Below are 12257 nucleotides of genomic sequence, written 5' to 3'. Positions count from 1 at the left end.
GAAAGAAAGAAAGAAAGAAAGAAAGAAAGAAAGAAAGAAAGAAAGAAAGAAAGAAAGAAAGAAATTAAAAAAAAAAAAAAGGAAGTGGGTGTGTTGTTGATATAGCTCAGTAAAAAAGTCCTGAGTTCAATCCCCAGTACTGGATATGTGTGTTGGGGGGAATATCAGACACCCTAACCCCCAATCCTTGTCAGATATTACAGTGTGCAGCAGAAAGAAAGAAAGAGAGAGGGAAGGAGGAGGGGGAGGGAAAGGAAGGAAGGAGGGAGGAAGAAAAAAAAGAACAGATGAAATTAAGGCATGGGGGGATCTGGGATGACCACTTTGTTCATGAGGAACAAAAGTCCCTGAGGCAGCCAGAACGTGGGCATTTAGTAATTGAGAAGGGAATTATCAGATGACTCAGAGGGTGGGGGCAATCTTAGCTAATGAGCTCTTGTCCTGGAGCATCCTTATTCTTTGTAGTCTCGGTCTTGGTCATAGGTGGGAGGGGATGGCCCACCACTAGGGAAATATTAGGAAGCCTTAAAAGGGTGATACCAACCTCTTTATCCCTTAGGCAGATCTAAATAACTGCCATTGTGAATTTGTGTTCGCAACCAAAGGTTATGATAATTTTTATGTGGAAACAAAATCAGTACATGAAAATTTGAGGAAGCAAGATTTGGTCTAAAGGAAGGCATTATGCCTTGAAGCTACTCTGTGCTACAGGATTTTAACTGAGTTTTAATGATCATCTTGCATTTCATGGAAGGGGTTAGATTCACTTTCAAATATAAAATTGTTACTAACAAACTCAAGATACAGATGAGAAGGTGCAGAAAAATTGCTAAATTGACTAAATATTGAGAGGATTCATGGTAAGGGAATGAATAAAATTCACTAGGATTAATCCAGGGGAAAATTTTGAGGTGTGTCTTTTATTCCATCTGGGCTACAAACGTCTTGGTGCCACTCACATGCAGGATGGGCCTCCCCTCCTCAGCCCGTTCTGCGGACGCCCCGGAATATGCTATGCCAGTCAGCTGGGCGCTTCTTGCTCAGATTGACACAGCAGTTAACATCCCACTTGACCTCTTTGATTGTTTTTTCCATAGGTATGACTGTCCGAGAAGCTGTCAATTTAGATGCTCTCAGTAAATACATGAAATATCTTGAAGATAAGTATGTAGAAATTAAACAAGCTATGTCAATAAAATATATACCAGCTCAAAAGAAGGCTGCTTTAGATGAGAAAATGATTGGATTGTTAAAACGGCGAGATGTAGCAGAAAATCTAAACAAAGAATTACAGTTTCGGTATCAGAGTTGATTATATACTTTGAAAGTTTGAGGATTTTATTTGTGTCTATTTTCATATTGCAGCATTTGATTTTAGGTGCAATATGCTGTTGGTGCCTTTTGTCTTTATAGTTATCAAAGACTGCAGATTGTTTCACATGCACTTTCTTCATGGACAAAATCTGATATGAGCAGCACATTTCAAGACTTCATGGACCAAATTCAGATGACCAAAGGTTTAAATGATAGTTTGTCTGTCTGCCTGCTTGCCTGTCTGCCTGTCTAATTTTTTCCTGAGTGTAGAGATTGAACCCAGGGTCTTGCCCATGCTAGGCAAGCACTCTGTCAATGAATAACGTCCTCCAACTCCCTCCCCTTTTTAAAAATTTTGTTTTGGTAAGTTACCCAGCCTACCCCTGAACTTGTGATCCTCCTGCCTCAGCCTCTGAAGTACCTAAGAGGGCTGGCCAGATAGCTCAGTGGATTAAAGCACCTCCTTAGGCAGAGTGCAGTGGCCGGGTTCCATTCCCTGAGTGCCATGCCAGCCCCAACCTGGGGTGCACTGAGACAGTGAATGAGACTGGGCGTGGTGGCACATGCCTGTAATCCCAGCGCTTAGGAGGCTGAAAACAGGAGGATCATTACGAGTCTGATCTACAAGTAGTGAGACCGTGTAGACCCTGTACTAAATACATTAAAATAAATAATAAAGTACCTAGGATTTTAGGTATGAAATATCATGCCTGGCTTGTCTATATATTTTTATTTATTCATTTTTAGTGTATTTGGTACAGGGTCTCACTATGCAGCTTGGACTCAGATCCTCCTGCTTTCAACCTCCCTAGCACTGGGATCACAGGTGTGTACCACCATGCCCGGACTTGGCTCAGGGTGCCTAGGGGCATGACCTGCATGGCCTGTGGTGCTGGGAATTGAACCCTAGTCTCTGTGCCTGCTTAAGCAGGTGCTTAGTCTGCTGAGCTATCTTATTGGCCCTTCTATACATTTTTATTTTTTTTTCCTTCTATATATTTTAAAATTAGCATAATATAAAACATTTTTCCCCAGAAAGCTAAAGAATAAGGTTTTCTTAGGCCAAGTTTAAAGAAAACTGTTAGTTCTCTGTTGCTGTTTGGGTTTCTTACTTCCATGGCTGGTGAGGTGTTGGTAAAGAACAGATTTGGTGAGCTAGAGAGAAATGCCTGAAAACACAGAGGAAAACAACAGGGAGGCCACTTAGTTTAGAAAGATGTTGGTATGGTTTGAAATCAAAGCTATAATTGTTAGTATTAAAATATATGTTTACTTACATGTTTTTTCCCCTTATTTTCCCTCATTTCAATTGTTTATTATGTTTAGTTTCTTTGCATTTTACTGTATCTGTTGTTCTTTTCAAATTTTATTTATTCTGTAAGGTTCTTACACTAGAGAGACAATATGATATTTACACATGTGGGTCTGATTTATTTCACTTATATGTAGAGCCTTTATTTGCATCCATTTACCTATAATTAAACTTGTGGGGGGGGCTGGCTCAGCCCACCCTAGGGGTGGGGCTGGCTGGCATGTGCTGCTGGGGGATCAAACTGTGGTCCCTGTGCTTTGCCTAAGCTTGCCTAAACAGGCACTTTAGACCACTGAGCTATCTCACCAGCCCCTCCATTTACCTATAAAAGTCTCAAGTCTTATCTTTATAGCTGAATAATACTCCATTGTATAAAATACATCTTTTTTTAATCCACTCCTCAGGTGATGAGCATTTGGGTTGTTTCAAAGATTTAGCTGTGACAAATTGTGCTGTTATAAACATGTGCACACATACATCACTGTGGTATGCTGTTTTCATTTCTTTTGGAAAAATGCCCAGGAGAGGAATAGCTGGGTTGAATGGGGCCTCCAATCATAATTTTTTGAGGAATCTCCACATTGATTTCCATAGTGGTTGTACCAGGCTACATTCCACCAACAGTGGAGAAGGCTTTCTTTTCCCCCACAGCCTCTCCAGCATTTGTTATGAGTTGATTTCTCTTTTCTTTTCTCTTTTTTCTTTTCTTTCTTTCTTTCTTTTCTTTTTTCTTTTTTTTTTTCTTTTCTTTTTTTTTTTTTTTTTTTTTTCAGAATTGTGGATTGAATTCAGGCCCTTACGCTTGCCAGGCAAGTACTTACTCTACTGAGCTATCTCCCTGGCCCCTAGTTGATTTCTTTATGATAGCTGTTCACAGGATAGCAGAAATGATTGTTCTAATTTCTATTAGTGTTTTGAAGGTAGAAGTTAATATTTAAAATTTTTATTTTAATCAACTCTATATGCTAATATTTATAATATAAGCAACCTCATTAAGGATAATAAGGTTCAAATCACAGTTGAATATATTTCATCTTGTCTTTTAAATGTTTATAATCTCTATTGTCTCTTCTATTATTTTTATACTCTCTTTAAAATAAATTAAAAAAGTAAAAAGTAAAGAGGGCAAGGAAGAAATTAAGGTTTAATGAAAGGAAGAGTTGCTGTTTAATTGCTTGATCAATCTGGAATGCCTATAGGGCCAGGGAGATGGCCCAGTAGAATAAGTGCTTGCCTGGAAAGTGCAAGGGCCTGAGTTCAATTCCCAGTTCCACCAAAAAAATAAAAAATAAAAAAGAATATGGAATGCCTAAATCTGGTAATCTGATCAACAAATTTGATGATTACAATACATAATATAACAACAATGTTAATTTTTTGTTCTTGTTTTGAAATTCTATACCCTTTTTATTCTGTGTTGCTTTGTGTTTGTCTTTTTTTTTTTTTTTTTTTGGCAGAACTGGGGATTGAACTCAGGCCCTTGTGCTTGCCAGGGAAGTGCTTATTCTACTGAGCCATCTCTCTGACCCATTGTCTTTGTTCTTGTTATTTGTTTTTTTCTCTATAAAAAAGTATGTTTAAGTTTTATTTTCTATAGATAAGCGACCTAAAATATAGGTATCCTTTCAATATTTATAGGTGACCAAGGTATTGTTGAAGAACTGCTTGAAGATGACCCATGCAAGGCAAAAGATGCTGAAATTATGCTTTACTACGTTGAAAGGCAAATATTTATTTTATTTATTACTTATTTATTTATTTAGTATTTTTTAGGGAAAGGTGGTCTACAGGGTCTACAGGGTCTCACTGCATAGACCAGACTTGTAGTAATCCTCTTGTTTATAGCCTCTCAAGTTCTGGGATTACAGGTGTGCGCCACCATTCCCGGGGGCATGGCTGGCAGGGCATTCCCAGGGAATGAACCCCCCAGCCTCTGTGCCTGCTTGCAGGTACTTTAATCTGCTGAGCTATTTGGCCGCCCCAAAGTTGAGAAGGATTTTTTTCTTTTTTTTTTTTTTGCTGGCTCATGCTGCCTTAATTGCAGGTCTGGTAAGGCAGGTGGAGCTGGAGATCGAACTGGGGTCCCCTGCGCCTGACTGGGTTTTCCAGAGCAGGCACTTAAGTGAGCTAATCCATAATCCCCCAAAAGGCAAATATTTAAAAACTTCAATTTTCCATGTTTAAGTGACCACATTTATGTTGAGTTGGTACCTTTTTGGTTTTTAGATCTGAGACAGGGGTCTTGCCATGTTACTGAAGCTGTGGTCCAATTTGAGATCCTCTAATCTCAGCTTCCAGCCTCCCAAGCAGTGGAGACTGTGTGTGCCATTGCTTATTTAGTCTCTTGTCAGCTTTTTATTTTTTTAAAACAAAGCATGTTATTATCTATTATTATTTGCTTTCACGCTTTGCTGTTGATTTCATATCAATTACACTGGTGTTATTTATTTATTTTAATGTATTTAGTGCAGGGTCTATAGGGTCTTACTACACAGATCGGACTTGTAGTGATCCTCTTGTTTTCAGCCTTGCAAGTGCTGGGATTACAGGTGTGTGTCACTATGCTGAGTCTCAAATCACAGTCTCAGCATGCCCTGGGGGTGGGGCTGGTATAGCACACTGGGGATAGAACCCTGGTCACTGCACCGTGCCTAAGCAAGCACTTCAGTCCACTGAGCTATCTGCCCGGCCCTGGTTTTTTTTTTGTTTGTTTGTTTGTTTTAGCCAGGATCTTGCTGTGTAGTTCAGACTGGCCTCGAATTCACCATATAGCCCATGCTGGCTTCAAATTTGCAGTAACCCTTTCTTCTGTTAGCTCCAGGTTCGGATTATTCTTTCTAAGATTTAGAAATTCTCTCTTAGACTTGCTTTTATTGTCTCATAGCTTTTAATACTGTTATACTTCCATTATCATTTGATTCTGGGAATGTTTTTATATCTTGCCTGTGATCCACTAATTATTCAATAATGTATTGTTTAATCTCCATTGGTTTGCATAGTCTTTTTTTTTTTTGCTATTGATTTCTAGCTTCATTCCTCCATGATAGTACACAGAGAATTATTTTAATTCTCTTTTTAAAAATATATTTGGAAAAAAAGGAGATACAGATGAATGTCCATTTTGCATCTGTGTATTCAAAATGGTTAGGATAGATGTATAGTTACATTCTCTTAATGAAGAGAGGGATTTGTTCTAATAGTGTTTGTAAATAGGATATCATGTCCGCATCTTGGACAGTAGTTAACCACTAGGAAGAGAGTATGCAATGTGTTAATTATTGAAACTGTCCTACCAATTTGGTTTGAAACTATCTCATTGCTATTTGTTTCTCAATAAAATTATGTGAAAAAATAAATAAAAATATATTTGGTCCCTTGAGTTTAGTGGTCAAGTATTTCTTTTTTCATGAAAAGTCTTTATTTTTCTGTAAATTTTGAAGGGTGATTTTCCAGGGTGTGAAAGTCTGAGTTGATAACTCTTTCCTTCCTTTCTTAATTTCTTTCTTTCTTTCTTTCTTTCTTTCTTTCTTTCTTTCTTTCTTTTCCTTCCTTCCTTCCTTCCTTCCTTCCTTCCTTCCTTCCTTCCTTCTTTATTTAGTACAGGGACTACAGGGTCTACAGGGCCTCTCTACTTGTAGATCAGACTCATAGTGACCTGCCTGTGTTCAGCCTCCCAAGAGCTGGGATTACAGGCACTGTCACCACGCCCAGTCTCAGTGTGCCCCATGTGTCGGGCCAGCATACACACGGGATTGAACCAGCTGAGCTATTTGGCTGGCCCTGATAGCTGTTTTCTTTTAGGGCATGAAAAACTTTTCTCTAAACTCTCTTGGCCTTTAAAATTTGAGAAATCTATAGTCAACTCTGTGGGCTTGCTTTTATATCTTATTTTGCTCTTTTTTTTCCAGCAGCTGTTAGTATTCTTTTTGTTGAATTTCTGTAATTTTGATTATGATCTAATGTGGAGAGGTCCTTTTCTGATCATGGCTATTTGAAGTTCTGTATGCCTCTTCTACTTCAATATGAATTTTCCCCCTAGATTTGGTTTTTCTGTTACGCTTTTGGATTGTTTTTTCTTTTTGGGGGGTGCTGGCTCAGGATGCCTTCAGGGCAGGTCTGGTAAGGCATGGGAGTATGGGGATCGAACCACAGCAACCTGAGCCTGACTGCTTTAAGTAGTCACTTAAACAACTGAGCTAATGGGCAGGCCCCCTCTGTTATGTTTTTGGTGAATAAACTTTTTATACATTTAGAGTCCTCTAATTTTTTTCCTTTATTCCTGTAATTCTGAGGTGGTTTTTTTTTTTTTTTTTTTTTTTTTTGGCTTTTTGAGTTATCTAGCTGCTGTTAGACCCAGTTAGCACAGTGTCTTAATCATTTTCAGGGCACCATTGAGTTTATGATGTACTTGATTCACTTTGTCTTCTATTTCTGACCCTCTGTCCTAACATTGGTCAAGTATGCTACCCATATTCTTCACTGACATTTTTATGTCATTTGTCTCTGCTTGCTTTCTTTTCTTGTTTTCTCATTCTTTTCCAAGTTGGTAACTTATGTCTTATCCATCTTACCTCAATTAGTTTGTTTCTTCTTTAAGCTTATTGAGCATTATATTAATAAAAATTATCTTTATCTTTTTTTTTTTTATTGTATTTAGTACAGGATCTCCAGGGTCTCACTACACAGATTGGACTTGTAGTGATCCTCCTATTTTCAGCCTCCCAAGCACTTGGAGCTCCACCGCGCCCAGTCTCAGTTGCTGTCTCAGTGCAACATGCCCTGGGAGCAGAGGAATCAGGAACCCCAGTCATTAAGCAGGCACTTTAGTCCACTGAGCTACATATCTGTTTAATTAATTATTACTTTTTTGTTGTTGTTGTTTTTTGTTTGTTTTGAGGCATGTTTTCCCTGTGCAGTTTAGGCTGGACTTGAATTAGTTTATGTATCCCAGGCTGGCCTTGAACTCACAGCCATTATCCTGCCTCAGCCTCCCAAGTGCTGGGATTACAGATGTGAGCCACCATGCCTGGCTCATCAAGCCTTTTTTTTTTTTTTTTCTCTCTCTCTCTTCTTGAGGCAGGATCTTGCTATGCAGTTCAGGCAGGCTGGCCTCAAATTCCCAGCACTTCCCGAGTGCTGGGATTACAGATGTGCACCACCACACCCCGCTGTCATCAGACATTTTAGCCATTTGATTTTTGAGTTTTTTGCCTTATAGCTTCCTCTGCTTCAATGTCTGGAAGTTAGGGAAGAAAAGCAGAGGCTTAAATTATTGTAACTATTACTCTCCTTCTTAGTCTGTTAATTGAGAATCTGATGCTGGCAGAGCAACAGGTGTGCTAAGGCTGCTCAGCACACTTCTTGATCTCTACGTTGGCTGCCTTTACATGCAACTAATATTTCTTCTAGTCTGAGTTTCCAAGAAGATTGCCCCCGCATTCCCTTTTTTTCTTAAGGTAATATAAGGGCTAGGGATGTAGCTCAGCAGCACAGCACCTGACCGGCAAGCATGAGGACCTGAGTTCAATTCCTGATACCAAAAAATAAATAAATTTTTTTGAATTGCCTTTAGAAAAAAGAAAGGGAAATAGAGAAATAATATAATAGAAAAAATTCTGAGATCATTGTAAATTGATTCGTTTTTTTTTTTACTTTCAAGTTTTTATTTTCTGTTCTTTGTGACTTTCTTTGGATGCCAGTCTAAGAATAAAGTATAAGAAGAGCAGGTTCAAAGTCAGCGGGAAGGTGGGAGTATATACTAAGCCAATCCCTCCAAATATTAAAGATTTGAATGAACATCTCAGAGTGAATGAACCTAGTTATAGTTTATTAGAATTGCCCTTTATTTTTTATATTATGTCACTACTTAGGTTTGTATTACATACTTTTAATCAGTTTTCTTTTTTGTGTGTACCTGTGAAATGCAATGGTTATAGGTTCAATGAATTGATCTCACTTGGTGAATATGAAAAGGCAGCTTGTTTTGCAGCCAACAGTCCTAGAAGAATTCTCCGAAACATGAATGTAATGAACAAATTTAAGGGTAAGGCTTTCTCTTTGAATTTTATTATAAATTATATATTTTTTTCCTTGTCAGGATGGAAAGAATATTAAACTGATAGACTCACAATCTGGGATCTATTCCTAACTCTGCCATTTACTGATGCCTGTAACATGGAAGGATTTAATTAGAATTTCTAAGTTAAGTTAGGAACCATTTCAAGTGTATAGAAAAGCATGGAGAAACATGTTTATACTCATGAGTTCACTATCAAGATTTAAGAAATGTTGTGTCAGGTATGTGGTGATACACACTTAAAATCCTTTCATTCCTGAAGCTGAGTAAGGGAAATGTGAGTTCAAATCTAGCCTGAGAGGCATAATGAGACCCTATCTCCAGAGAGAGAGAGAGAGAGAGAGAGAGAGAGAGAGAGAGAGAGAGAAAGCGAGAGAGAGATTGAGATTAATTTTTTGTAAATTTCCATATCCTTTTGAAAATCAACCTGTGGTAAATCGACAAATATACAACATACATAAAATACAGAGTTTATAGATTTTTACATGTCTATACTCCTTCACATCAGCACCCGACAGTTCCCTCATACCCTTCAGTAATTCTTCCGGTACTTCCCACCCCTCACCCATTTCCTCACAGCCCCTCCTCCAGTCCACTAGTCTCCTTCCAGTCACCATATATTAATTTGCATTTTCTATAATTGCAGCCATAGAGTAGATACTCTTTTTTGAAGGACATCTTGGTTTTTTTTTTTTTTTTGGTTTTTTTTTTAAGTGTATTTAGTACAGGGCCTACAGGTCTCATTACACAGCTCAGACTTGTAGTGATCCTCCTGTTTTCAGCCTCCCAGCAATGGGATTACAGGCATGTGCCACCATGCATGGACTCAGGCACCGGCTCAGTGCGCCCCAGGGGCAGTGCCAGTGTGGCATGTGGGACTAGGGATCAAGCCCTGGTCCCTGCGATTGCCAAAGCAGGCTCTTAGTCTGCTGTGCTATCTTTCCAGCCCTACTTTTGTTGACATAAAATTTGTGAAAAGTTTTTCTTATGGATCTTGATTTTAGTGTCATATCGAAAGAAATCTATGCCAAACCCACAAATTCTTTCTTTTCTAAGAAGTTATAGTATTAGTTTTACATTTAGACCTATAATCCACTCTGAGTTAGTTTTTGTATATGGTATAATATGTAGATCAAAGTTAAGGTGTTTTGTTCTGACCTATAACTGTCCTATTGTCCCAGGACTATTTTTTATTCATTTATTTAATTTATCATCATCATTAGTATTATTGCATTTAGGGGTGGAACTCAGGCCTTGTACTGAGCAGACAAGTGTTGTACACTTTTGTTGACATAAAAGAGTTATGTCCCCAGTACTTACTTTGTGGGGTTTCTTTGGTATAGAAGATCAAACTCGGGACCTTGTGCTTTCCAGGCAAGCGTTTATGCTGCTGAGCTATATCCCTGGCCCTTGTTTGTGTTTTGAGATGGAGAGTTTCCCTATGTTGCCAAGGCCTGACTTGAACTCACAATCCTCCTGCCTTTACTTCCTAAGTAGTTGAGGCCACAAGTGTTTGTCATTCCACCTGGCTCAGGACAATTTATTCAAGACTTTTTCATAGAAGTGTCTTTATACTTTTGTTGAAGATTACCTCTTCACATGTGTGTGGGTCTATTCCACTTCACTGATCTATTTTTTTTGATAGGAATGTCATATTATCTTCACTATTATAGCTATATATTAGCCTTGAAGTCATACAGTTTTAGTCTTCAAACTGTTTTTATTGATTTTGTTTGACTATTCTTGGAACTTTTAGTTCTGTATAAAAAAAATTTTGTACCAATCTTTGAAACCAGCTTTTCAACTTCTACAAAAAGAAAATCTGTTGGGATTGGGATTGCATTGAATCTGTAAATCATTTTGATTAGAATAGACCCTGAACAAAATTGGGTCTTCTGACCCAGTGAACTTATGAATATGGCCTCACGCCATTTATGTATTTCAGAATCTTCCTCTGCAGTACTTTGTAGTTTTCATTGTTGTAGATACTCTATCTTTTGTCAGAATTACCCCTAAGTGGTTGATTTTTTTTTAATGCTATTGAAACTTTATTTCATTTTCCTAAGTTGTTTGTTGCTACTATATAGAAATAGAATGGAAGAACATGTAGTATATTAAGTCAATACATTCCTACCAGTAATACAAAAAGACCACTAAATTTGTCCTCCATAGCAGCAGGTTTGTACCCTGTGGCCTGTGTCTCATTGCCTCCTCCTTCCACCTGCTAACCACTATCCTGCTCTCCATGTCTACATACTCACTGTGTTTTTAGATTTCACATATGAGATCCCCTATTTTTTTTTTTTTTTTTTTTTTTGGTGTCTGGATTATCTCATTTAGCATAATTTTCTCCAGGTTCATCAATTTTATTGCTGAATTGATCACACACCTTTAGTCCTAGCATCACACACTCTAGATTCAGCTACCTCTGAAAAGCTCCCTCACCCATGACTGCATGAGGCATTGAGAGGACCTCTAGACCCAAACCCTACACTTCCCCAGCACACTATAAATAGGCAAAAATCACTAAAGCATTATATGGAGCATTACAACTATATTATAACACCAGAACTGTGTCTGGCTGTTTACTTAGCTTAAGATAAACCAGATACAACTTGGATAAAGTCACTTTTATCTTTATCAGTATATAATGCCTCTTCTGACTATTTTTGTAGGGATTCACTCAGTCTTGCTGTTGCTCATTTCTGTCAGTAAATGTACAATGGTTATTCAGCTTATAAAAGAAGGAAATCTGATGATTTGCAACAACGTAAATATAAACCTGGAGGACATTTTCTTTTTCTTTTTTTATGTGTGTGTGTGTGTGTGTGTGTGTGTGTGGCCAGCTCAGCCCACCAGGGGGCGGGGCTGGCTGGCATGTGGTGCTGGGGGATTGAACCGTGGTCCCTGTGCTTTGCTAAGCTTGTTCTAAGTAGGTGCATTAGACCACTGAGCCATCTCACCAGCCCCTGGAGAACATTTTCTAATAAGCTAAATACAGGAAGAGAAATGCTCCGTGATTGTACTAATCCTTGGAATCTAAAAAGTCAAATTCCTAGAGGTAGAGAGTTATTTTTAGTTGTGCTGTTACAGTGGTCTTGATGACCTGAATTGATTCAAAATACTTATTTTTAATTATCATTTTGACTTTGGAAAAGAGCCAGAAATTTCATAGTGCCAATTGTAGTGAACAAAGACACATTGTGATGTTTTTATTTATGAACCTGCCTTTCTGTTTGGAGGCACTAGAAATTTACCTTATTTTTGATTACACCTCATAAAAACATGGAAGAAGACTTCAGAGCTGCTTCACACCCAAAGTGGCAAGAACAATGGGATAAGTGGCCATGTGTGATGGCATGTGTCTGTAATTCCTGCCATTGGTGGGGGTGAGGCAGGAGATGAGTTCAGGGCCTGAACTACATAGCAAGACCTTATCTCAACCCCCTCAGAAATAGTGATGGGATAAGTATATTCAAACAAGGGGTAGTATTTTGAGGAGGTAATGGTAATATATCTTTTATTGTAATAAATGCTTAAAAATTAAACATTTCC

At 38.2% G+C, this 12257-nt stretch overlaps 1 protein-coding gene across 4 annotated transcripts in view; it reads left to right on the top strand.

Moving 5' to 3' along the window:
* Clhc1 (clathrin heavy chain linker domain containing 1) overlaps positions 1–12257 on the top strand; it is a 61289-nt gene that overhangs the window by 23003 nt on the left and 26029 nt on the right. For 3 of the 4 annotated variants that reach the window (XM_004632429.2, XM_023716581.1, XM_023716582.1), the window contains exons 5-8: positions 1098–1299; positions 1414–1517; positions 4265–4349; positions 8563–8669. In XM_004632429.2, the coding sequence (XP_004632486.1) occupies positions 1098–1299; positions 1414–1517; positions 4265–4349; positions 8563–8669 (498 nt within the window). The remainder of the gene's footprint in view (positions 1–1097; positions 1300–1413; positions 1518–4264; positions 4350–8562; positions 8670–12257) is intronic. The other variant, XM_023716583.1, reaches the window with a different exon arrangement.

This window comes from Octodon degus, unplaced genomic scaffold (assembly GCF_000260255.1).
Source record: "Octodon degus isolate 3935 unplaced genomic scaffold, OctDeg1.0 scaffold00048, whole genome shotgun sequence".
Taxonomy (NCBI): Eukaryota; Metazoa; Chordata; class Mammalia; order Rodentia; family Octodontidae; genus Octodon; species Octodon degus.
The sequence above is the reverse complement of the archived record's forward strand: the minus strand, read 5'-3'. Positions and strand labels throughout refer to the sequence as shown.